This window comes from Bacillus rossius, chromosome 11 (genome assembly GCF_032445375.1).
Source record: "Bacillus rossius redtenbacheri isolate Brsri chromosome 11, Brsri_v3, whole genome shotgun sequence".
NCBI classification, from domain to species: domain Eukaryota; kingdom Metazoa; phylum Arthropoda; class Insecta; order Phasmatodea; family Bacillidae; genus Bacillus; species Bacillus rossius.
This window is the reverse complement of record NC_086338.1, coordinates 52,128,833-52,156,723: the sequence shown is the minus strand read 5'-3', so window position 1 is coordinate 52,156,723 and position 27,891 is coordinate 52,128,833. Positions and strand designations below refer to the sequence as shown.

General features: G+C 40.0%; 1 protein-coding gene across 1 annotated transcript; it reads left to right on the top strand.

Annotated features, from left to right (window-relative positions):
* Window positions 1-27,587, top strand: LOC134536974 (periodic tryptophan protein 2 homolog). Its single transcript, XM_063377090.1, has 18 exons — window positions 1-85; window positions 1,278-1,390; window positions 2,378-2,472; window positions 3,604-3,732; window positions 6,192-6,309; window positions 7,205-7,536; window positions 9,834-10,041; window positions 11,831-12,038; window positions 13,421-13,569; window positions 14,717-14,864; window positions 16,377-16,533; window positions 17,656-17,836; window positions 18,704-18,851; window positions 20,152-20,329; window positions 21,376-21,519; window positions 23,063-23,137; window positions 24,111-24,345; window positions 27,403-27,587. The coding sequence occupies exons 1-18, from the start codon at window positions 68-70 to the stop codon at window positions 27,533-27,535; spliced, it is 2,769 nt and encodes a 922-aa protein (XP_063233160.1). The 5' UTR covers window positions 1-67; the 3' UTR covers window positions 27,536-27,587.
* Window positions 27,588-27,891: the final 304 nt, after the last annotated feature.

Here is a 27,891-nt window from a genome sequence, read left to right as displayed (position 1 = left end):
CTTCTACTATTGTTTTTCTCTCTGATCACTTGTAGCACGTGGTTATGTTTATGTATAGTGAGTAATTATGAAATTTGCTTTTAAGGTTGGTTTGTGTTTTAAAAAATAATAATAGCTTTCACTGTTTTCATGACTGAATTACTTCCACGGAATTCTTGTGCTGTCTGATATTTAAGTTTGAATGCGTCGGTGCTGTCGTAATTTTGTTGTCCATGATACTTGTTTAGGTTCATTATTGGGTTTATCTGCTTGACTTCATCAAATTTTGGCTTATTCTCTGCGTGTTTATGTTTTAATTTTTTATTATTTTGCATTTACGAATTTCTTCCTATGGCAAACAGTGCAAAATTGCCGCAGCAGTGTGGGACCCATACACGGCAGCAGTGGCGGATCCAGGATTTTGGTTTGGGAGGGGCTTGACCCAGCTGAGGCTAGGCTTTATCAAGGCAAACACTAAAACAATAGTGGACCCAGATGCTTTTGGAGGGGGCTTGAGCCCCTTAGCCCCCCTTCTGGATCCGCTACTGCACGGCAGTACTTGAGAGGAAGCGGGAGGGGGTGCAGAGGAGAGCAGCTAGATGGGTGAAGGGCAAGTGGAGGAGAATGGACAGAGAAGGGAAGGGGGAGTGCAGTACCACAGAGATGATGATAGGAATGAGATGGGAGAGCTTAAAGGACAGAAGACAGAAGGAGAGACTGGTCAAGATGTACCAAGTGCTGAGTGGAGTGGGAGGATGGGGAGAGCTGGGGAGACAAGTTAAAATGGGAATGCCTAGACGTAGGAAGGTTTTCAAAGAGAGGAGGAGGACAGAAAGGGGAAAGAATGTGATGGTCCTGAGGACGGTAGGGGAATGGAATAGGCTGGAGGAGGAGTGTGGATCAGTTCAGAAGAAGAGTGCGGGGAAAGTAGGGATAATGCTTGCCACCGGGCACTTCTGTACCCAATTGCAGCTATAATAATAATAATAATGACAATGATAATGATAATAATAATAAATGGTGTATGTTCAATAAATTGTATTAAACTTTAGCACAGCATTTTAAATGTAGCTAACCGAACATAAAACTGTAAATTACAAGAAAAGTGTGTAGCTGCTCTGTAGTAATATGTAAGGAACTACAAAAAAAAAATAATGAATTTTTGTGATTATATTTACTTGTTTTTGGATGTGCCTTCTCTTCTTGACAATTACCTTTTCAGGTAATTGAAGAATTCCACATTGGGTAAGATGATGGCGAGAAAAGACGAGTTTAAGTTGTGCGGTTGATTGTTGCAGTTCTCCAACCTGCTGGGGACAGTCTACCACAAAGGGGACCTGTTGTTTTCCCCCGATGGCAACTCCGTGCTGTGTCCCGTCGGCAACAGGATCACAATTTATGATTTGAAAAAGTAATGGTTTTAGTGACATTTTTTTACTTCATACTCTTCTTCGGATTATTGCCATGCATGTCTTAAATTGATTTGGTACTGAAATGACACTTAATGACTTTGACACAACACATAAATGACTCCAGCTCAGACTATAATTTATTGGCGTTATGCATCTCAGGACTGTCAAGACAAACCAAGGGGTAACAAATAATTTGGTCGGGTCCTCTCTCCATTACTTAATGCACATTTTTCAAACCCTTCACAACATGAAAAAAATTTCTTCGTGTAAGAAATAATACTGCCTAAGTGACATTTTTTTTTAGAAAATTAGTTTTTGGTTTCTCCATAGAAACATAGCATTCGGCGTCTTCTCATGACTTGTTTCGCTGAAGATGTACCAGGTTGTGCTGCTATGGTCATTTTTCTAACACCGGCTATCATACAGTTCCAGCATAAAGTTATTAAGCTTTCATGAAATTTTTTTTTTTTGTGACACAGGCTGTGTTTTTTTAAGTGACACTATATAATATATAATACTTCAAATGTTACCATGGTCATAGCTGTAAATTTGACCTGAGCTTATTGCATAATTTTTAAGGTTTCTAATGAAATTTATTAGAAATAGACATGTAATTTCCTGTTCTATCAGTGTAAATTCATGCGTAAAAAGCTATAAATAAACCTTAACCGAGCTTTCCTGGTGCCTGAACCCTGGGGAATATCCCCTCCCCGCCCTTCTTGACGGCTCTGGAAGATGAACTATGCTAAACGCAAACTCCATGCTAAATGAATTACATTAATTGAATTTAATATATAAAAAGATTACATTCTGTGATTTTATTAAAATTTTGATTTGAAATGTTGATTAATTAAATGATTTTAGATGCTTTTTGGTTTTTTTATGTTGTATTTACTTGCATTTGCAGTTTTTATTAGTGTAGTTATATGTTTTTTGGTGTTATTATTATATTTTTTTTTAATTGAAAATTTTAATCTTTTCTCTAGCAATAAGTCATCTACGCTGCCCATCGAGAGCAGATTCAATTTCACGAAACTGAGCCTTTCTCCTAATGGCTGCACCTTGGTGGCTGTCAATGAAGGTACAGAACTACATACAGATATTTAATACCTTTATAGAGATACTAGTACATCCTTATGAATTTTAATACCTTTATAAAAATACTAGCATATCCTTATAAATTTTAAATTGGCTGTGTAATTTCTGCTTTTCCTCTCTCTTTCCAATACACAATTTCTGCAGTGTTATTGTTTTGATGTGGGATGTTGCAGGATGGTCTAAAAAAAAAATTAAATTGAACATGTGGGTTTATAATATTGGTTTGTTCTAGCAAACATGCTACAGCAGTGGTTCTCAAAGCCCCTCAGAAGATTTCTGGATGCACCCTGTGGTATTCTGGAGAAATATGTGCTCAGATATTAAAAAAAATAATGTAGTTACTCTAGCATATAATTTCATTACTTTAATTAACACATCATTATTATGTGTTATTTGTACAATTGCACAGGCTTGTTTTGTTTCTCATAAACACTAGAATGATAACTTAAGGTAGGTTTCATTTAATTTTTTTATTGCATTCATTTTTTCTGTCTAGTTTGATTTAATAATTATAACATTATTTCTCAGAAATTTGTATATAGTGTGCCTACAATTATTTTAAGGATTTTAAATGCGCCTCACTGAAAAGTCTGAGAACCACTGTTAAAGAGACTAAAACCATACAGCGACAATATTTCTTGTGCCGCTAGGTTGTTAGTTGCAAACTCGCCCGTGCTGATAACATAGTGCTGTCCCAGTATTATTGTAGTCTACTTTATTTCATTTTAATTTAATTGTAAGGCATGTTTAGTTGTATTGTTGGCACTCCAGGCAAAAGTTTCAGCTTAGCATCAGCCGAGGCAGGCGGGAGTACTCAAAACATAAAAAACTTCAAAATGTTTATCAAAAACAAATTAGATAACTGTGATTTATATCATAACGATTTTAATGAGTATTTTCCGCTGTAAGACCGTTTTATACAGGTACAAAAAAATTAACTAACGTTTAAATTTTTTTAAATTGATCAACATAGCTCCTGAATCGATGGGCAAACTGTAATAAACTTTCTTTTTTTCTTTGACAAGCAAAACTGCATGTGTTTTTGGGCACAATCAGTAGTGTTTGGGTAGAGTGATATCGAGCATCCTGAGGTGGTTCTGTCGTGGTGCTGCAGAGGGTGAGGCCAGCCTCATCAGCATGTTCAGCAAGATGGTCGTCGAGAAGTACCCCTTCAAGGGGCGCGTCCACTGCTTGCGCTTCAGTCCCGACGGCAGGTACCTCGCCGTCTGCAAGGACTCCAAAGGTGAGAGCCTCGGTGCAATCCGCACCATGTTCAGGCGTCTTTCGCTTCGTACCACGGAGAGGGTTGGAGCATAGGCGTTGCAACCGGGGGGGACGTGGGGGGGGACACGTTCCCCCCCCCTCCCCCAATAATAAAAGTTTTAGTTTCGTAGTTTCTCCTGATGTTTAAATTAATGATTTTGTGTGGATATATAGATAGCATCAGCAGATATGTTAACTGTGTTTTTTCGAATTCGTTCTCTGAAAATATTTTTATAAAAAATAAATTATATATTGCAACCGACTATAATTAGAAAATTTAGGAAAGAAAAATGCCTTTTTGCACCTTCAAACCCCAAATTGTCCCGGGGGAGGACCCCCGGACCCCCCGCTTTTTTTCCAGGGGATGGATATTCCTCAACAACTAAATCAATTGAAATCCCCCCAAAAAATATATCCTTGCGACGCCCATAGTTGGAGCAACTGCGGATGTCGGCTCGCGTTTCCGAGAACTTGGGTTCGGATCCCGGCGCGTCCCATCGCGGTGTCCCAAAATCACGCCAAGCACGGTGCCGCATCCAAGGTGTCACGCGGTGAGGTGTTGAGTTCAAAACTTTCAGAGTCGTAACTCGAAGCAGAGGCAAGTGGGAAGTATTTCTGAAAACTCTTTACAAACTGGACAGTGCAAGCACTTAGAAGCAGAGTAGTATCGTAAGAAAGCAAGAGAAATCTCAAGATATATTTTTTTACTGGCAAAGACGTTCAGTTACTGAATTACGAAGAGTCATTTATTTATTACAGAAATATAGATTACAGACAAGATTTTATGGTTATGTTTTTAGACCAATTTCGTTTTTAAAAGAAACAGTTTTGTTTGTTATTTCGGTGTTATTGTTTTTATATTTTGTGAACTTTTGTTTATTCATAAAGGTAGCACATTTTTCAACAAATACAACACTTAAATATTAAATGATACATAGTAAATTCATCAAAACAGTGTCATTTTGACTGATAAATGATGCACATTTACAATATAATAATTTGTAATAGTAATATCTTATTACTGGGAACAATAAAATTTAGCAAGTTTATGTGCGTTTGAAAAATGTACCAATGTCGTAATATGAAAATTAGTTATTAATAACTGTTGCTATATAAAAAAAAAAGCAAAATTTTTCCCAATCTATTTAGTTAATACATTTTGGTACAAACTCTATGCTAAATAATTAACATTCATTGAATTTAATATGTAAAAGATTAGACTTTGTAATTTTAATTAAGTTTTGATTATATATGCTGAGTAATTCCATGAATTTTGGTTTTATTTTGGTGCTTATGGTGTATTAACATGCATTTAGGTGTTGCAGTTTTATCGCAATTTGCCACATAACCTTGTCCCTATTAATGACACTTCAGGCATATTGTATGTCGATAACACTTAGTAGGTGGTCCTTTTGTGAAATACTTATCACAAATATAAATCCTGATACTGAATTTAGTATTTTTTGAAAAAAATACTAAATTGTGGTTTTTTAGACATGTGCAATTTTTTAAAACTGTTTAATGGATGGATTGTTATCTCAATAGTGAATAAGTTTGTTAATTATTTTGTAGATTGTAGTATTTGGCATGGACTTTATCACATTTTTTTGTTTTACTGTATTCATAAATGTGATTTAGCTTGGAAGTTGGTAAGACTATAAGTTAACTACAGACATAGAGAAAAAATGATGAGAAATAGAAAAAAAGAGAAGGGAAAAAAAGTGAATTAGAAAAGAGGCGAGATTTTAAATTATAATTTTCGCAGTCAAGGAAACTTTTTTTTTAGCATTAACGAAAGCTAGTTTGTGAATTATCATGTTTGTATGTGTGTGTGTGTGTACGCATTAAAACCAGCTGTACTGAAGCTAACACTGAAGCCAAAGGTGTGCTGCGTGCCAAGTACTTGTGACTTCCTAGACAAACTGGGGGACGCACCACAACGCCGAAATACCACAACGTCGAATGCCAAATTGACTACAACGCCAACAGCTAGAAAACTGCTGTGTACCACAACGCCGAAATACATTAACGCCGAAAAATCTCATTGCAGGACTGCCACAAAGGTTAGGTTAGGTTAGGTTAGGTTAGGTTAGGTTAGGCTAGCCTAGGTTAGGTTAAGCTGTGGTATTTCGGCGTTCAGATACATTTAAGAAACATACACAAATTCATTCAGTTGTTTTTAATTTTGCTCCTGTGGCCCCCCCCTCCCCGCAGCAACATTTTTCGACGTTACTGTATTTCGGCATTGTGGTACACAGCAGTTTTCTAGCTGTCGGTGTTGCGGTCAATTTGGCATTCGGCGTTATGGTATTCGGCATTATTGTACGTTCGGCGTTGTGGTAACGACCCGACAAACTGGTTGATAACAGTTACGTACATTCGGGTAACTTCTGTCCAGAGTGGCGAGTGCTGCACCGATTCCGAATGCTTTGTTCGCAGTGTTCGTGTTCAAAGCGCCGGGCGCCCACTCGGGGGAGTACAACCCCTTCGTGATGGAGCGGGTCTTCCACGACGCCTACGACGAGACTACTTGCCTGGACTGGACGTCGGACTCTCGGTGAGATTACGTTGCTCTCCCTGTTCCTGTTACTAACTTCGTTTAGTGTTTTGTGATTCCACTGTAAAATTGGCAATGACAACGTACGGACGCTAGTCGTAAAAAAAGACGAGATATGGCTTTATTTATGGCGTGTTGCGGCTCTCTGAAAGTTGGAGAATCTGTTTACTTAGTATTTGGCACATCTCACGCGAAAGTATGCAGATGGCTGGCCAATGGCCTGGGCCGACTGTCTACCCCCCCACTAACCTGTTGCTGTTACGACACTGACTGCGGACCGTTGCGACAGCCTTGAGCTAGGGGCAGATCCCACTTCTGGACGGACTTTCACTCTCTCTCTCTCCTCGACTGACTGACGATTTGTTCGCGACACTCCGGACGTATCTCTCTCGATGGGCGCTGCCGCGGGCGGTCAGACATCGGTCTTGCTGGCGCGGTGAGGATCTACCTCCGCTACAAAAAAAGCTGGAAGTGGGTGGTGCGCGAGCTTGTAGCGTTCCCCGAAACCAATTGGCTGCAGCTTTTTTTTTTTGTTCCTAACCTAATTAAAACTTAGTATATGTTTAGGTGGGGGGGGGGGGGGGGTGTCTGGATTAAGACTCTAGGTGCATCCCAGGCCGAAGCCTTTACGCCTAACCATGCCTGGTTTTTCAGCCATACGGAAAGGGTAACACGCATCGTGTGTTTTGTTCGAGGAATAGATCGGTTCACTATAATGTCCACTGTTTTTTGTTTTACAAAATGTAAAAAAATACAAAAATAAAAAAAAAGTCAATTTTTTTCTAAAAATCTTTCTGATGAAACACGACTAGGCTATCTTATTAAACTTTATGTCGGTTGCGTGAGTCAGGCCCTCGGCAGGCCCTCGGGACGTGTGCCGTGCGTCCCGTCGCAGGATCCTGGCGGCGGGCAGCAAGGACATGATGACGCGGCTGTACGGGCTGGAGGAGTTCTCCAACTTCGGCCGCAGCCTTCTGGGCGGCCACTCGGACGCCATGGTGGCCTGCTTCTTCGAGCGGGACTCGCTGGACGCGGCGACACTCAGCGCCAACGGCCAGCTGTGCGTGTGGGAGTGCAGCGTGGAGCTGGGTGCTGTGCGGCCGCGCGAGGGGGGCGCGGAGGCCGTGCCCGCCCGCAAGAAGGCCCGCGCCGACAGCGACTCCGAGGACGAGGTGGACGCCTCGCGAGGGGAGGAGCACGGGGCCCCTGTCGCCCCTGTCGCCTCCGGTGAGGCTGGATCCTCACCCATCCATTCTCTTGCGATTCCAGACACTTACAAGCAGTGGCGTAGCCAGGATTTGTGTATGGGGGGTGTTAAGAAGCATGCGCCCCCCCCCCCTCTCCCCCCTTCCCGTAATAACGCGGGGGGTCCGGGAGCCCTCCCCCGGGAAAATTTGGAATTTAAGTTTTAAAATAGTGCTATTTTAGCAGTTTTCGGTACTTTAATTTAAATATTGTTATGTGTTATGGTAAAATTTTTATTAATTTTAATATGAAATTTGTTTGAGTGATGAATAAGAAATTAATTAAAGATTTGGTGCTAAGGGGGGGGGGGGGGGAGAACACCTAAACACCCCCCCCCTCCCTCCCCTGGCTACGCCCCTGCTTACCTGAGAATATGTAAAATTTGGCACCATTGCGAAATTGATACAAAAGGTTTCTGTCCTTAAACATTCGGTGCCATCTTTGGCAATGCATTCTTTCACGGTTGTTTTCATCAAAACATTTTTTTTATAAATTCGTATTATTGAAATCTGTTTATTAGTTTACAGTAGAGATGTGCCAACTATAAAATCCTCAGTATTCACCGGATACAAAATAAAAAAAAAAAAAATATTTTGAAGAAAAGTATAAGATGAAATAAAGTAAATTAAATAATCAACACTTATAACCTCTGAGGTTTACTAGGACTATTTTTTTTCTTTATACTTTGTCCTATTACCATTTCTTAAGAGAGTGTACTTTTAATGTTTGATTATATAAATAATATTACAGTATACATATTGATTCTGGTAACTTTGTTTGTGGAACAAACAATTAAGGGGTTGAATGTTTCAAGACCATAGTTGACATTTTTAAATTTTTTTATACTTTATTTAATTTTTGACCCTTGAGACCTAGATTCAGATTCAAGAATTTGGATTAGAGAAAACAGGGATTTGGCACATCACTGAAAATAATATAAACAACCATCGTTGTCTACTTTTAGTACCGTATTTACCCACGTATGGTTCGCAAATTTTATGCTGATTTTTTGGTTTAGTAAAATGCACTGTGATTAATATGCAAATTTTCCATTTGGGTAAAAAAAAAGTTAACATTGCATTGTTGTGGTTGACTATGTGCTTAAATAACTAGCCTGTGTTGGTTATTAATAGATATGTGACGAGTAAATATCAATTGTTGAATTAAAATAGCTCCGCAGTGCGCGTGTAAGGCATCGTGAACTGTGCCGTAAGGCTACGTTTGCCGCCTGTCGGTAAGTGACGTGGCAGTCTGCTGCCGCTGGCGCTCTGCAAGACGGAGAATCTAAAAATAAACCCGCCGTGGAGAATGGGGAGGGGAGTGCATGTGCGGCCATGCAGCAGTGGTTTTCCTCCCTCCCTCTCTCAACGTGGTAGATGTCCGTGAACTGGCGCCGTAACCAACCATCACGTTTCTATCTCGACAGGTTTTTTGTGACGTAACTGTGTCCAAACATTGTTTTTTGCTTGTGATTTTCCTACGCTTTCTACTGCAACATTTAATTCACAACAAAAATGCTGTAAAGAGCGTGCTTGTTACTATTGAAAAACGGCGGTCTTTTCTCACTAGCAGAAGGCAACGGGTAAAAAATTTAATATACGGGAGAAGGAAACACTTTTCCTTTATTTTTTTTTTTGTTAGATAGTGCTATGGCAAGTGGGAGGGGCCATAAAAGATAGAAATGGGAAGGACGCTGTTTTTCTTACACAGTAATAAGCTGAGACACGGACCGTAACGACTTCACTTGTATCTCGCTAGAGACAGATTTATGGTGCGATTCATATTCGAGGGCGACTTTTATCATGATTAAGTTATTTATTTATTTTCCCAAAATTAAGGATGCGACCAATATGAACGGGCGACTCATCTGCAAGTAAATACGGTATACCAGATGGAAAATTTTGTGACCTGGTACATTATTCATTCCAGGAAATCACGAGATCTCGTTCGTCTTCAGTAGCTAGTTGACCTTGCATTAGTGCAGCCTTGTCAGAGTTGTGACTTCAAGCCACGGAGGAAGCATTTTTGTAATTTCTTGAAAACATCTGTAATTGTACCAGTTTTCACCCAAAAAAAAAACCAATGAATGTCTGCTTATGATTCAAGAGTTTATTTTAAAATCAGATTTGTATGATGGCTATTATGAAAATGTTTTTTTAAATTCAATAAAAGAGTATTTGATGGTGGTTAGTCTTGTATGGAGTATGGTATATTTTTTTTGGTGCTAGACAATTGTAAATGGCGTATATCGAGAGTAGTTGGATTTTTGTCTGTCGTAGACGGCGACAAGACGAACGAGAAAGGGGATCGCGTCTACTACAAGCGCTTGTCGCGCCACTACCTGCTGGACGCCGTCAAGAAGCAGATGGGCCTCCGACTGACGGCGGCGGCCTATCACAAGGACACCCACATACTGGTCACGGGGTTCTCCACCGGAGCGTTCTTCGTGCACGAGCTACCCGAAGTGAACCTCATACACTCCCTCAGGTATCTGTGACGTCAGTGGCGACACGTGGGCCTCGACCAATCAGCGTAGGCCTGTTCACCGGGAGGGGGTGATTGAGTGGTGTAGTGTAGGAATGCACGGCTCTAGGTAGGCCTCTGCAAATTTTTTTTAAATTCAAATAAAATTTTGAACAGTATATCAGATTGTCCACCAGTGTCGAGTATTTTTCCGAATTGAATTCAAACATATTGTCGCTAAGAAACAACCACCCCCTACGTGACAAAAAAGTAAATTTTATCTAGGAGAGCTTGATGACTTTGTGCACCATGCTGGAACTGAATGATAGTCGATGTTAGAAAAAAATGGCATAGCATCACATTCTGTTGGATTTTGGGCGGCTTCACTTCATGAGAAGACTCTAAATGCTTACGTTTAAATGGAGAAACAAAAAAATTTTAATAAAAAAAAATGTTCGCTTCGGCTGTGTTGTTTCTTAAGTGACAAAATGCAAATTTTTTTTTTTTTTTTTACACTTCACAGGAGTCAAAGAAAAATAGATGCAATATATAGTAAAATGAAAAATAGAGAAATACGTATGGAACCATAATACAGTGGTGTAAAGTGCAATTAAAAAAAACCTGGAATGCATTTATTTTCAAATTGCAATAAAAACAAATATCACTGAAAAGCATGTAAAAACACTATAACACCAAAATTCAAATTAATACCACAAAGCACTGAAATGAAAATAAATCATTATACTAATCAGCATTTTCAATCAAAATTTAACTCTAATAAAAAATACCTAATCTTTTATGTCAAATGCAATGAAAATGTATAATTTAATTAAAATAGACTAGAGATGGTTTTCTTTTTAAATTCTTCCAACTGTTATTAATTACTTAGTTTTACGTTATGACCTTAGAACATATTTCAAACACAGAAATAATGAAAATATTTATTTTATTTGTTCCGAAAAGTTAAGACATGCTTATTACAAATCATTATATCACTAATCAAAGTGACACTGTTTGGGTGAAATTAGTATCATGGAACTTTTAAGTATCATATTTGTTCAGTAAAATGCTATATTTTTAGTAAAAAATATTTAATTAATAAATAACACAAATCTGCTTTAAAAAGAAAATTTATCTAAAAATAAAACCACAAAATTTTGTCTCTATTCATTACCAATGACAATAGATTTCAAGAAGGCAGACTTTGTTTTTGAAAAGCAAGATTTTGGTGTTGTATGGTTTTAATTTTTTACCTGAAAACCACCGTGGTATTATCAATTTTGAAAAATATTTGATATTTGTGAATAATTCAATAGTCAATTTGAATAAAAAAAAAAAAAGGGGGATTCAGAGACGCCTATGAAAAATATTTGATATTTGTGAATAATTCTATTGTCATGTAACTTAGGTTCACACCTCATAAAATTCATCAATACGTACTCCCCCGGGCATACGATCCCGCTAGGGCGTTATCCTGGTTAGGAGAAAGATGGGGTCTTTTACATGCTTGACACTGTCACCAGTGCCAGACATGGGTTCCGAGAACCGGGGAATAGATTCGCCGTTTCCAATCGCGGCATGTTGCTGGCGAGCGCACGGCTAGGTCGAGAAGGTTGAGGAGACCCGTCCCAACTTCGGCCCCACCGACCCGTCCCCAGCTCTGCCGTGAACCCCCAGACCATAAACCCCCAGACCAATTCTGTAGTCAATTTGAATAGTGAAACGCCTAGCAAACATGTCGGTTGGTCGGTTGAGAAGTGGGAGGGCGAGTGTCTGTGGAGCCGGGCGGGCGTGCTAGCCAGTGCCCTGACAGTATCGCAGACCAGAGCATCTCGGCGGTGGCCCTGAACAACACGGGCGACTGGATCGCCCTGGGCTGCTCCGGCCTGGGCCAGCTGCTCGTGTGGGAGTGGCAGAGCGAGACGTACGTCCTGAAGCAGCAGGGCCACTTCGACAACATCACCGGCCTGGCGTACTCCCCCGACGGCCAGCACATCGCCACCGGCGGCGAGGACGGCAAGGTACTGGTCCCGTCGCCGCCCGTCCCTCCGTCCCTGATCCAGCTTTGAATATATATACTGTATAGAAGTCGCGAGTGGATAGGATTTACTCTACGTTTTTCAGGAGCGTATGATGAGCAGCTTGGGAACTTCACCGCCTGCAGGGCGCTGCCGTAACGTACTGTATCGTCTTAGGTTGATATTTGCACGTTAGAGCGCAGCACTGTCGCCCGCTGTCATTCCCCCGCACCCCCCAACCCAACATTCACTGCAGCTCAAGGTCATTCAACGGGAGTTTGTGCGTCACAAAACTGTAAGGATGAGAGGTGGGGTAGAGGATGGGTGGAGGACAACGCGTGTTTGAGGGAGGGTGCGGAAGGGGTGTTTGAAGAGTTTGACACACTTGTCCGCTAGGGACCACCACAAGTCGATGCCCTAGAGATGGTGGCGATTGCGGCGGTGAATTAACCAACTACATACCTCAAACTGTATTAGAAATTTTAACCTGGGCTGGCGACTTCTGTACAGTATATATATTCAAAGGTTCCAGTTTACTCGTCTGGCCGTCGTGACTCTGTCTCTCGGAAATCAATTTTTCTCAACCTGGTCGAACTTATAAACACACACAGACATGAACTACATATTACTACCGCAGATAGGAACACAAGCTAAAGTTAAGGTTGTGTGAATGCTGCTTTTCTTTAACGACGTATAGAATTTTTGTGTGAATGAAACAAAAAAATTAAAATTCTTGGTTATGGTTCTCTAAAATGAAACATGTTTCCAGAATTATGAAAAAAAAAAAAAAAACCTTCTACTTTAAAAATATATGTAAAAATTAATTAATTAAGTTGTTTGAACACCTATAAAAATAACATGTAAGAAAAAAGCAAATTACACACAAATATAGATTATTTGTTTGTGTCTCTAGGTCCAAATTCTAAGTATTTGACTGAAATGAAGAGCGAACATTATTTATTTTATTAATTTTGAAGTTATTTGGAATTGTAAATCATCTTACATCTAGAATATCCTTTCATTTATAACCTCTTTTAAAGAAGTTTTTAAACGTTATAACTTTTATCTGATCGTCTGCGTCGCCGTGGTGAACTGTTTATATGTTGCAATTAATGAGATTAAAAAGAAGTTCGGAAACTTTTAAACCGTTAATTAAAATGTGATAGGGTGTAGAAATTGCACACTTCACTATCATGAATGTTTTATGTAGCTATACTGTGAACGATAGTAATATTTAATATTGGAAATATAACTTTGAAATGTAACACAATTTTGTCACTTTCTCATGAAATAAAATTTTGTGTCAGTAACTTAGAAAATTGGTGGTTTTATTTGTTCTATAGCCTGGCCACCCAAATAGGTTGAAATTGTTTGTTTGATTGCAGGTGAAAGTTTGGAACACGAGCACTGGATTTTGTTTCGTCACCTTCGACAAGCACACGTCAGGAGTGTCGGCTGTTCAGTTCAGTCGGAACTGCAAGTTTGTGATATCTGCGTCACTGGACGGCACCGTGAGGGCTTTCGACATGACGAGGTGTGTGCACTGCACCTGTGGATCTCAACGTCATTGTGTCCTTAACATAAGACACATTCTCTGTAAACTCACATGTTAAGGTTTCACAGCATAGCATGAAGTCCTGATTAGTCCGTTTAAAGCTACTTGTTGTTTAGTGCAGTGTCGTAGCCATCTAGTGCTGTGGGTGGTTCTCTTCCAAATAAGATTAGGAAACAGGTATTTCTGCTGAAACACAACAAGTCTATAAGCATCTGTATGAGCAAGTTTCACTTGCAAGAAGTGAAACTGTTGGTACAATAACTAGGCCTGTGTGATTATCAGATTTTTTGTCAGAATCGAATACAAAAACTAATATCAAATTATTCGTGAATATGAATATGAATATAAAATTTGAATAGTAGGAATGAGAATCAAAATTCCACAAAAAATTTTTTTCACAGTATACAACAACTTCTGGAAAATTAAGACTAATAGTACTAAAGTGAAATGTTTATTAGGTTAAGTCATCTACAATAATTATATGGAAATTGTTTGCTAAAATATTTGAATTTTACACAACTAATGTTTTTTTAGTTATACCAACCAACTGTTCATTTCGGTTCCTATTTGCCTTATTTTCCGCAGCCTGCTACTCAACATATTGATCCGGAAGATTTTCGCGAACCGCAAAATACTGTGAAATATATTGCAGTGTATTTCACAAAAAACATTAATATTTTTCTAATATGTTGTATTCCCGAATTAGTGATTAAAAGAGCTCATATATTGACATATTTAAAACATTCACGAGTTTTTGTTGTTGATGGCAACCATGTAAATTGGATTTTGTTTTTGGTTCAGTAATATAAACACAATTTCTGCTAATTTCATCAGGAATTTTAAGCCATTTACTTTTTTATAAGTATTTTTTGAGTCGCAATTTATCTGTTTCGTCAGATATATACAACACTGTAGTGTTCAATGATTTTTCTTTCAGATGGGGCCTAAATGGTTTGATTTCTTACCTTCCAAACGCTGTACACGTATGCAAAATCTTTTGGTTAATAGTATTAATTTCTGTTGGTCGAACAGTATAGAAGTCGAAGCTTTGCGTGCACAGTGACCAAGGCGACAGAACACCAACACTCCCTCGACGCGTGCACACCTCGGCTTCGTTGTTGCGCAGGTACCGCAACTTCCGCACCTTCACCTCGCTGCGGCCGGTGCAGTTCGCCTGCGTGGCTCTCGATTCGACGGGGGAGTTTGTGGCGGCGGGCGGCCAGGACGTGTTCGAGATATACCTGTGGTCCATGAAGATCAACCGCTTGCTGGAGGTACGTCGCCGTTGTCGCCACGATGGGCGTGGAGAGAGTTGGGGCCAGCGAGGTGTGTGTTCTTGTGTGTGTGTCAGTCAGGGACGTCGGAACGTTTTCATGAGTGGGGGGGGGGGTGAAAAGATGTATCACACTTACCTCAGTTCTAGAGCGGGGGTCCGGGGGCCCCTCTTTCGGAAAAATTTGGAATTTTAGATGTAAAATTGTGCTATTTAATGAGTTTCCGAACCAAAATATTAAATATATCATTCCAAGAATTTGATGACATAGTATGTATTAAATACTACTCTGACAGTAGATGTAGCACAATTTAAATAAAATACCATCTAGGAATTTGCAATAATTTTACAGTACATTGACAATCATAAATTTGATTTTCTAATCAATGTGATCACCAATGCAACGTTTGTAACTACTGGTTGAGAAAAATACTACTAGGACCAAACAGTTATTCTGGGAAAAGGAGGGGGGCGAAATGCTACTCTCGCCTCCCCCCCCCCCCCCCCCATGCATAACAGCACGGGGGCGACTCGCCCCTGCTGACCCCCCTGTTCCGACGTCCCTGGTCTCAGTCAACAAAGTATCGAATAAAAAAAAAAAATGTGCTGCTACCTTTAATAAAAACAGAAATTAACTTATCACGTGAAACAATTGTAAATCAACAACCCTCACAGCAAAACACCAGCCAGTAACAAGAGCTCTTAGGTACGCGATCGATCAGGCGAGTGCCCACATATCATTGGCCGCACTCAGGGGCGCAACAACTAAATTTCCAAAGGGGGGGGGGGGCAATATACCTTTTTATAAAGAATCATCGATCCCCCCCTATTGAAGCGGGGGGTCCGGGGGTCCTCCCCCGGGAAAATTTGTATTTCAAGGTGGAAAATAATAAATAATGCTATTTAAGCAGTTTTATTATCTAAAAATTGATTACACAGCACTTTCTTTGCCCCTGTTTGCCCCCACTTCAAGGTTTCAGAGGGGGGGGCAAAATACCCTTCCCCCCCCCCCCCCCCTGTTGTTGCGCCCCTGGCCACACTAGGAGAGGTAGTCAAACGCATAAAAACCCCTGTTATCTTTAAAAGATTTGTGCAATGGGAGTGCATGACTTGATGTAAGTTTTTGGACATACGCCATTGCTAAGAACTTTTTCTGTTGTTTGCTTAATTTTGTGTGTTTTTTGTATCTTTTTTTGAGTATTTTTATTTTTATTTATTTATTTTATTTATTAGTTTTTCTTCAACAGAAAAAGTTCTTAGCAATGGCGTATGTCCAAAAACTTACATCAAGTCATAAAAACCCCTGTTTCTCCATTTTTTGAATATTTTTTTTAAACATGTTACGTAAGAAATCTTAAGTGGGATTTTCTTAAGAGGGACATATTAACTACGGTACCACTATGTTAATCTTCGCGAGGGTCTGTGTTGGGCTGGGAATCGCGGGATGCACGTTTCTGCCACGTCGGTCTGCGGTGCTCGAGTTGGCGTGCCTGACGCGCGGTGTGGCCGGCAGGTGCTGTGCGGCCACGAGGGGCCCGTGGCGGGCGTCGCGTTCAGCCCCGCGCCCGCCAGCACGGCGCTGGCGTCCGTCAGCTGGGACAAGACGCTCAAGCTGTGGAACGCCGTGGAGAAGGGCGGCACCCACGAGACGGTGCACCTCAGTGCCGATGGTGAGGCGTGCCGTAAACCTCGCCCGATAGCCTCTACTGTCTACGGCAGGGTTCCCAGACTTAATAAACAGAATGAAGGAAAAGAAAAGTTTATAAATAAAATGTAAATATAAAATGAAATGCCACAGGGACATGACGGCACTACGAAAGAAAAGCTCTCACTAAAGCTCAGTAGAACAATGGTACTCAAACTTTTTGAAGTCGCTGCAGATTTTTCTTCAAATAATTGTGGGCGCACCGTATACATAGTAATTAAGTCAAATCATACAGAAAAAAATAATGTTTTAAAAATTTAAATACAACAAATGCCTGTTAAGAAGTATTTCAAGGTACTTTGAAATTTAGACTTATTATACGGGAAATTTTTATTAAATGGGTTAAAATGGTTTCTGTTTTTGTATTGATTGCTAACTTATTTGGCAGATAATTTTCATAATTGGTAATTTCTGGAGTGTTTTACTGTATATATTTGGTTTATACAATCAGCAGCAGTTAAATGATTCATTGAGATATCTATAAAGAAATAAATTTTTCTTATCTATACCCTTTGGTACTAACTTAATCCTAAAATAAAGAAATTTGTCGAATTTAAACAAAAAAAGTTTTTGTGATTAAATTGATAGTTTGTTTAAATACTGCTTAAAATATGGTTGACTTGCATTTCACTGCTATATGGTGTATGAATTTAAATTTTGGTGTTACACATTGTATTAAAATGCTTTTCGGCGTTATTTCGTTTTTATCCAAATTCACCACATAATCATGTCCCTAATTATTAAGTATCAAAACTCTGAGTTGTTTAAGTACATAGTAATTCACTGTAAAGGGTTCTTACAAGCCTTGAAAAATTATTGAACCAATGTTTTGTTTGATGTACCTTTTCATACAAATTTCAAATTGATGACCATTTTGCTGCTAAACTTTATCATCATCAACTGCTTCCAGCCTGTGGCCGAGTCAGCAATATTTTTCTTTATATCTTTTGATTGAACAATTGAAACATGGATGTACCAACCGACGACTATTTGTGTTCCTGTCACTATATATATTTTTTGTATACTCTGAAGTGGTTGTAAAACTAATCATTAAAGTTACACTCCTGAATGCCGGCACTGTTGGCAGGCCTGTGCGTGACGTACAGGCCCGACGGGGAGGTGGTGGCGGTGGCGACGCTGGACGGCCAGATCTCGTTCTTCGACTGCAAGACGACCCAGCAGGTTGGCAACATCGAGGGTCGCAACGACCTGGGCAGCGGGCGGGCCGACACGGACCTCGTCACCGCCAAGCAGAGTCTCAAGGGAAAGTAAGTACGCAGTCCAGCCACCGTGAGCAGTAATGTTCGTCTTAGGCTTCTTGCACACATTCTGGACGTGCATTTACAAATTGTATTATATGCACCTTTTCACACCAGCCCGGTTGAAAACTGGACAGTTGCCAGGTAGCACCCAGACAAACCTCTACTGTTATAGGTTGTCGGACGGACTTGAGATGGTAGTGGTGCATTGCTACAAACGGGACCATTCACTCTTGCCGGTTCGGTTGTGTCCCGTCCGGTAAACACGTTTGTCGTGAACAATCGCACTACTTGCTGATGTTCACCCGTCCGGTTACTATCGGAGTGAAACTAGAGTACCGAACTGTATGTCCGGTAGTAGGCGGACAAAAACCGGAACATGTGTAAGAGGCCGTACTGTAACCTCAGTTATGACTTGCCAGAGTGTGATTGTAGTTTTTCAACTTGTCGGGGGGGGGGGTTAGTTTGTCAGGAGGCACTAATTACCAGCGGTCTAAAGTGGTTTAAGCGATGCAGTTACGAGGCAGATTGTGTGGTTTTTCAACTAAGCTGCTCCCATCGCTGTACATTCACATCTTACAGCTGCAAGACACAAGTTTGTGATTACAATGTGACTCTTACTTTTACTTTTGGGTTTAGCAGTTTTGGTGAAAACTGTCGCATTATGTCAGGTGAGTATGGTAATTAAAAAATGGCTTTATTAATTTTGCATGTGAGTACACAATAATTATCTATAATGTTTGATTGAGAATACATAAGTATACAATGAAATTGCAGTATGATTGTAACTAATACACCTGCATTTAAAACCGTCAGGGGCCTAGGAGGCCCAGGTTGTGCGTGACAAGGTTTAGAGAGTTGTGTTCCTGTTTGCAGGTCGTTCAACAGCCTGGCGTACACGGCTGATGGCAAGTGTATCCTGGCGGGCGGCCAGTCCAAGAATGTGTGCATCTACAGCATCGCCGATGCAATACTCATCAAAAAGTTTGAAATCACTCAGAATCGATCCTTCGATGCAGTTGATGTGAGTTTGTTTTGTCGTGGTTCGAATACAGCAAGGCAATTTAAAACACCATTGTATTTAACAATTTTTTGTGAGGTTCCTTATACTGTGAGGGATGCATTTTTACGTACTTTGCTATAATTTTGCAACTTTTTTTGTGTGTGCTTAGGGAGGTGTAAAAAAAAAAAAGGATTTTTCTTTATAGGGCACGCTTAATCACATGTCAATCTACCACCATGTTCTCACAATATGTAGTAGCTTACTTGCTACTTTTATCTATGATACTATAGACATTGCGCCTTGTGCCTTAAAAGCAAAGTAAACAAATCTAAATGTAATTTAAACTGCCAGAATCAAATGGAAATTCACTTTAAATATGTTTGTAACCTTGCCGAATGGTAGGTGACCATTGCAAATTACTAAAACGCATGAATAATGTGAGTTAAAAGTTTAAATTTGTCACTATTTCGCACATGAAGTTTTTTTTTTCCATTTCACGGTTTTCATAAAACTAAATACCTAAGTTAAGCCTTATTTCATGGTATTTTGCGGTCCTTGAATATTACCTTCTTTTTTCAATGTATAAATGTGTACTATGTTTAGGCCTAGGTACACAATGTAAATGACAATGTTATTCCTTCAAATAGAAATGACATTTTAAAAATTTGTAATCTCAGATAATTCCCGATCCCATTCCATTTCCTGTGGGAAAAAGTTTCTTCTGCCCCAAATCATCTCAAACCAAAATTCCCTTGTCCGCAAAGCTCTACCTTTAACAAAAGGAATTGCGAGTTTTTTGATGAGGTTTCTGATTGGCAATAATTGTGTAAAGAAGTTAAAATTGCATTGATGAAAGTTACTGAACTAGTGTTTTGTTTTTGTTTCGTTAAAGAACGGCGCTACAATAGTTCCTGGCATTTGTAACATTAGAGCACCAGTTGCGTCAAAGTAATTCCCAGCCACCATTCGTTGCCGTAAGCCAGTGAGTGCGTAACTGCGTAATGTTACATCCTGCATTTACCATCATACGTGTATCTACAATTACAACGTCAAAATACATGGACTTTTTCAACGTGTCAACTAAAGCAAAGTAAAAAAAAGCCTAATTAATAAACTATTAGAAACACGTCAATTTATTTTTATTAGCGCCATCCAAGACACTAAACAATTAAGTGTTTAATACATGTTATAACTAGAAATAACTATAACGATTTGTTACTACTAATTACAAGCTAAACTGAAATACTCGGCCAACTCTGGAGCTAGAACGGTCTTGTCCGCGACTGCGGTTGTGTCCTGAGCTATGTGTGTGTGCGGCCAGGACTTCATCAACCGCCGCAAGATGACGCAGTACGGCAACGTGGACTTGGTGGAGACCCGAGACGCGGACCAGGGCGGGGGAGCCACCATCCGGCTGCCAGGGGTGCGCAGGGGCGACATGGCGTCCCGGGCGTTCAAGCCGGAAGTACGGGTTCGCTGCCTCCAGTTCTCGCCCACAGGTGCGTGCCGGGCCGTGTCACACGCACGTGTGATCGTCGTTGTTACCATGATGATGAAAGGTCTACCTCGAATTCACCCCTCAAATTCTAATTGCGATCCCCAAAAGTCCGGTATAAATAGACAAGATTTTTTTGGTATTGATGGTGTCTTAGTTACTTGAAGTACTTTACTAATCGTGCAATGCTTCCAAGCAGGTTTTTTTTTGTGCACGGGCTGTCCTGTAGGGCCATGTTCGGCTGTTGTAACTTGTTAAAATGTTTGGTGTGTCCCTGGAATAAACACGAGGCTCTATTACATGGTACTCCTGTGAATTTTCAGCATTTCGACTTACCTAGACAGTTGACTGTCGACCGCTGTTTCTTGACCTACGTCCTGAATTACCATCTGGCTGAATAACTGGTTCACTCTATACTTATTACAAATATTGACACTTTTGCTTGCAAATTAGGAAGTATTCAGTATTGACACTAAAAATTTTTGTTTTAAAATTATAAATAACTCAATAATTGCATTCTTCTTACAAATGAATTAATTCAGCGAATCTCGGATATAATAAATTGTAAGATGCATCACATTTTCTGACCTCCAAAAGTCACAAACAAGGTAATCTTATAGTAACTAGAGAAATGGAAATTTCATGAATTAGTTTGTCGTGTAGCTAATATCAAAGCTTTATGTTTGCTCTACTAACGTTTGCCTTTTCATTGGCTGAGTTCTAACTTCTAAGTGATAAAACCTTAATGCTCTCATTTATCAGCACTACCTGATTCGCTTACTTACCTCCTGGCTGGGCGTCGTCGGTTCACTGTCGTAGAAGGGGTGGGGGGGGGGGGGGGGGGTGTCCTAATAGCTGCGATCTAATCACGAACACAGTGCGAGAGTGCAAAGATTTGCATTCCAGCTCGCAACCAGTTTGAGTCCGCGAGATTTCCTTTACCTCTGTTTGCAACCGAGTGAATGGGGTGTTTGATGGTGTTCGGGCCTTGTACCGGCCCACGAGGCGACCGCAGTGTCGTTGCTGAGCCGCGGAACGGGGTTGGTGCAGGCCAGGCGTGGGCGGCCGTCACCACGGAGGGGCTCCTGGTGTACTCGCTCGACGTGAGCCTGGTGTTCGACCCCTTCCACCTGGAGGTGGGCATCACGCCCGACACCATACGCAGCACCCTGCAGCGAGGGGACAGCGCCCAAGGTCAGTGCTCGCACTTTAGCGACTGTGGGGTGTGATTAGAGACTGACCAGCTTCTGTGGTTTCATTGACGTGGTAACGTCTTGTAAATCGATGAACGCCGGCTGCACGCACAAGAAAAGCATGACCCATCGTCGCGTTCCGCCCGAGCCGAGCGTGCAGGAACCGGCCAACCACCGTGCTAGAAAATCTTCCATAATATCAAACAGGTTAACGCGGGCTTTTCTAAAAGCAGAAATTTAAAAAAAATTTGATTTATTTGTTCAATTATGTCATTTCAAATTAACAATTTATTGATTATTGACATTGATTCGATTTCAGTTTATTTCTATAGCTAATTGTTCGTGATTATATTTAAACAAATTATTTAAATTAAATTTGCAATAACTGTAAATAGTATTTGAAAATTAAAAAGTATGCAATTTGTCATCAATGTTTTCTTATGACGTTATTACGTAAAATTATTGACCGTAAACCGACTTTACAGACAACCCCCTTTAATTTTAGGCCAGTTTCGTTCTTTAAACAAGAGGTTTTGGTGTTATTAATTTTTTTTCTTTCACGAACCCAGTTAATTCATAAAGATACCACCATTTTCAAATAATACAACACTTACTTGTACAGTGATACTTCTTCACCAAAACAGTGTCATTTTGACTGATAACATGAAATACTTTTACAATGTAATAATTTGTAGTAAGCATGTGAAACTACTTGGAACAATCCAAAAAAATTCAGCAAGTACATATATGTGCTTTTGAAAAATGTACAAATTTCGTAATGTAAAAATTAGTTACCAATAACAGTTGCAATACAGAAAAAAAAGCAAACTTTTTCCAGTCTCTTTGGAACCTACACCTTGGTACTAACTACATTCTAAATAATTTACATTAATTGAATTAATTTTATTAAAAGATAACATTTTTGTAATCTGCAATGAGTTTTGATTAAATATGCTGATTAATTTCCTAAATTTTGGTTTTTTATGGTGTGTCAACTTGCATTTCGATGTTATATGGTTTATTGACATGTTTTTTTGTGTTATTTTGGCTTTTTTGGATTTCACTATATATTATTGTCCCTAGGTATAATACAAACATAAAAAATCATTAAATGATGTGATAAGTTAGTGTCTACTCTACTAGTAATGAAGACCTCCATATAGTAATAAAAAAAAACCTAGTAAAATTTAGAAGTTATACTGTCAAATTTTTTAATTTCCTTTATTTCTTCTAGTATTTTTCCTCAAATATCGAATCCTTTGATTGCTAAGCATTTGATGGTATTTGAGGATTTTACTGGCCCATCACTATTTTCAATATTTATTTTAAATTTTAGGTGATTTTCAAGAAAAGGTTTTATTAATTATTATATATTTTGTGTTTCAGGCCAGATGCAAAGTTGTGAACATAGTGTAGAGTACAAGATAGCTTTGCAATGTTTTGCAATTTTAGTAACTTCTTTGTTTATGTATTGTGATTATAATTGTGATGCAACATAGTGTAACGAAGTGTGTACTTAAAAAAAATGTTGTTTTGGTTCTCAGCTCTCATGATGGCCTTGAAGTTGAACGAGAAGCTGTTGATTCAAGAAGTTGTTGAGAATATTCCGTACGGACATGGTAAGAACGTGATAATACATTTCGTCATGGCTTTTTCCAATGTGGTCATACTACATGATGATGAATATTTTACTAGTTTTTGTCTAAAACCAAGTAGATATCATTAACATGCGGTAATAAAAAAATAGCAGACATCCGGAAGAAGGTAAACAATCTGGTTGTCGGCGATGAGATTCACTGCTGTTAGTGAATTAATTAATTAATTATATTATATTAACAGTAAGGTCATTAGATGATAACACAGGCAGTGGCGTAGCCAGGATTTGTGTATGGGGGGTGTTAAAAAGCATATCCCCCCATCCTCCTGTATTAAACCGGGAGGGGGGGGGGGGTCCGGGGGTCCTCCCCCCGGGAAAATTTGGATTTTAAGGTGTAAAATAAATAGTGCTATTTTAGCAGTTTTCGGTACTTAAATTTAAATATTGTAATGGTAAAAATTTTATTAATTTTAATATGAAATTTGTTTGAGTGATGAATAAGATTAATTAATTAAAGATTTTGTGCTAAAGTGGGGGGGGGGGGGGGGGGTTGAACCCCTAACCCCCCCCCCCCCCCCCCCCCTGGCTACGCCCCTGAACACAGGACACAAACAAGGGACGTTGGGGAAGAAATCGGGAATCATGGCCTATGGTGAGGAACCATCCCAGAGTTTTCCTGGAGTGATTTCGGGAAAGCGCGGTCCGCCGGTAAATGTTCCTCATGTTACGCAGGATAACGTTTTTCCGAACATCAACCCCCAAGGGTGGTTAAGCCCGGGCAGCAGTGGGACAGCGGGATTTTGCGTCGTTTATGCCTTCTGCGTCTCCGTGGCAACGAGCATTGCTTTGATTTTTCTATTCCGTTGGAGGTGCGGCAGTGGCGTACCCACGAGGAGGGGCATGTATAATAATGAGCGGCGCAAGTGTTCTGCACGGGGTCCCCCCGGAACACGGGTGTCCGGTGCCCCACCACCGCACCCTGTGTGTGTCGCCAGTGGAGCTGACGGTGCGGTCGCTCCCCGAGACGTACGCGGCGCGGGCGCTCGGGTTCGCGGCGTCGGAGCTGGGGTCGACGCGGCACCTGGAGTTCTACCTGCACTGGGTGCAGTGCGTGCTGACGGCTCACGGCCCACGGCTGCAGGCGGCGCGGCGCGAGCAGCCGGCCGTGCTGCCGCTCCTTCACGCGCTGCACAAGAACCTCGCCGTCAGGCACGACCAGCTGGCCAGGATGTGAGTGCGCTCTCCGCCAGCACGGCAGGGTCTCCGTCCCGGCGGAGCCGACGCCGTTGAATCATTCGCTTGAGGACCTAGGAAATTATATAACTAGGGACACTTGTATTTCGTGTCAAGGTATTTCACAAAATACTGTAGCTTTTCTCCTTGTGGTTATTGGCCGAGGTCTGTGGGGAAGCCTACAACTCAACGTAGTTTCGGTTCCCTGCAAGAATTTCCGAAGATTTCCGAAGTTTTTGGTATTAACGCCACTTCAGCCGCTAAATCAGAAGTTTACAATTAAACCAAGCATGTTGTGACTAACCTAACCTAACCCTTAGATTTTTTTAATTTCAATATTTGAGAGAAATCGAAAGTTGCACGAACGTGGTAGGGAACCGAAACTACGTGAGTTGTAGGCTTCCCGAGGTCGGTGAGAGGTGTCGTCCCGCTCTTGACGGGGGCCAATGAGAATGTGGTCACTGTACTGCTGCACCCTCACAGTTTTCCATGAGCCATGATGACTCTTATAAAAAGCTACAGTGTTTCGTGGAAATACCTCGACATGAAATGAACTCCGCGAAATACAGGTGTCCCCAGCTATAACCATCTTTCAAAACTTAATAAAAATTTAGGGTGTTCCGATACACCTCCTTTTCAGATACCACTACTGATACACCCTCTTTTTCTGATACCGCCACCAATGCTTGATAACCACAATCAACGCGATGTGAATAAATAATTGAAACACGTTTCTTAAAAAAATATTTTTGTGAATGTCAATTTTCTTTCTTCATAAATTTTAAAGTCAAAGCAAGTTTATTGACTATAACACTACATGGCAGATTACTGAATCTGAAGGTGTAATGCAAGTTCCTAGAGTGCTTTCTGGAATCTGTACCGGGCGTTTCATGTGTCTAAATAAAAATGATTCTGAAAACACATTTTTTTTTAAATATCTTTTTTTTACTGTTCTAAAAGTAAAGTTTGAAAACAAAATATGGAAACAGAACTATGCATTCCACCTTGGCGCACTCTTAAATGCTTTTATAAACTGACACCACTTGTGTCTCCTGAGCAGTTTTTAAACTGTGTGGGTTCTTCCGAGGCTGTGCACGCTGTGTGTGTGCCCGGGTAGGCAGGGCCGGGGATGCACCACAACGCCGAACGTACAATAACGCCGAAAACTAGTGGTGCACCGATGCGGATACCGATGAATCGTAATCGGCGATTATGGGTACTTACCGATTAATCGTAATCGGCGATTATCTTAACGATTACTTTGCCGATTATCTACGTCCCGGCTTAATTAAGGTTTTTACCGTGTAATATTTTGTTACACATTTTAGGACGAAATACGGCAATATTTGTATATTTTACAAAATTCATCTAACTCCGTCATATCATGATTACAGATATTTCGTTAAGTTTAATAAATCTCATTGCCTTGAACAATAAAAAACACATTTTTCCTACATGTTTATTTACGTTTCGTCTTTTGTTCTGTCTTTTGTCTAGTGGCCTTGTACATTACCCATTAGCCAGAGACGTAAAATAGATGGCACGCAATCAAAATACCACAAGCAGTTGCAGTCGATTCTATGACAATCGATCTTTTCGAGGCGTAGCTGTTCAAAATGGTGGTCCCCATACCTTCTAGAGTTTATCACTGCATTTTACCAACTCGTTATGGGTGTCTTTGGTAACATTATCCGTTGCTGTGTTATTTGTATGTGACGTTAAAAGTGATAAAGTATTTATAATTTTGGTAAATATGTATTGTACGGATTAGCGCCAAAAAAAATCGTACAAATATGAAATAACTTTCATTATATGCTCTTTTACGTCCTCTTTTCAAAACCGCCTGCGGAGATTAAAAATTCCAATTACTTTTGGAGATATCGCCGTTCTTATTTTGCAATACAAGCCCTATGTAATCATTCAACAGACGCAATTTTATATTTTGCCGTGTGTGCGTGAATGTCTAAATAACAGAAATTTTCCATTAGGTAAGGTTAGTTACATGATAAATACTTCAAAATAAACGGAAATTAAAAATAATATCAATTAATTTTACTTGTATGGTTTTAAGTATTTATAATGTAACTGACCTGACATAACAAAACGGGACAAAGGTAGATTAGGTCACATGTGCTAGAATTGGTTTTGAGTTTTATATATATAATTATAGTGAGATGGCAAGTAGGGAGAAAAAAAGTGAAGTGTGGAAACATTTTTCTATAAACTCAAGTGAACAAAATAAAGCAACATGTTTACATTGCTAAACGGTAATTTCTCGATGCAATCTTATGTGATAGTCGATAATAATGCTAGTTTTCCGCAACAAAAACTTACCTATTGTAAATTACAATTATTAGACTGTAGTTCAAGTTGTTTACAATAACAAATATAAATAGAAGTTAATTTAATTTACACTTTGCAATGACTAAATAGTGTATTTTATATATTTTTATACTGTTATTATAACTCTATTCTCAATTTTACCTTATCTTGTTATTAAATTCATGTGGGAATAAAAATTTTTGTGTGCATTTACACTTTTAAAAAAATTTGTTTATTATAATCGGTAACTGAATCGGTATCTGCCGATTATTGCCCTCATAATCGGTAATCGAATCGGTAAAGTCATATCGGTGCACCACTACCAAAAACCATAACGCTGAAATGCCAAATTGACCACAATGCCGACAGCTAGAAAACTACTGTGTACCACAACGCCGAATTACCACAATGCCGAAATACATTAACCCCGAAAAATGTCATTGCAGGACTGCCACAAAGGTTAGGTTAGGTAAGGTTAGCACACAAATTCATTCAGTTGTTTTTCATTTTGCTCCTGTGGACCCCCCTCCCCGCAGCAACATTTTTCGGCGTTACTGTATTTCGGCGTTGTTGTACACAGCAGTTTTCTAGCTGTCGGCGTTGCGGTCAATTTGGCATTCGGCGTTATGGTATTCGGCGTTATTGTACGTTCGGCGTTGTGGTAACGACCCGACAGGGCCCTTAAGCCTTAACATGTTTATTCTGTTGTGTAATTCTGATTTATTTTTCCAGCTGTGACTTCTCCAAGTACAACCTGCAGCTGGTGGGACGCTTGGCGGACCTCAGGCTTCGAGTGGACAAGGAGGAGGCCAAGAGCGAAGCCAGCCTGGACGACGTTCACATGAGCAGCACTGACAGCGAATGAGCGGTGTTGTTACGCAGCGTGATCTCTGTTATAAACGTTTACATTTTTACAAGGTTTTTTTTTTTTTTCTAGCATTGCTCCCGCTCCACTTTTGGCCTTTTCACTGCTACGAGAAATATCGGATGACCTAATTTCTACCTGGCGAACTGCGTTCAGGTGTGAAATCACAATGAATGTGTGCCTAATGCAGACTAAGTACAAAAGGGAATGATTTTTTTTTAAAAAATATCTATTAAGAGCAAACTAGGAGAAATTAACCTGCCAATAAATGTTAACCATAACTTCTAATGAAGGGTAGCTTTCTGTAACACCCTAATAACTTAATTATGAAACATTACAATAGGCAATTAAATTAA

Coding starts and splice junctions, on each gene's coding strand:
- LOC134536974 (XM_063377090.1), top strand. Junction 6,310..7,204: donor GACTGGACGTCGGACTCTCG/GTGAGATTACGT, acceptor GTCCCGTCGCAG/GATCCTGGCGGCGGGCAGCA. Junction 14,865..16,376: donor AGATCAACCGCTTGCTGGAG/GTACGTCGCCGT, acceptor TGTGGCCGGCAG/GTGCTGTGCGGCCACGAGGG.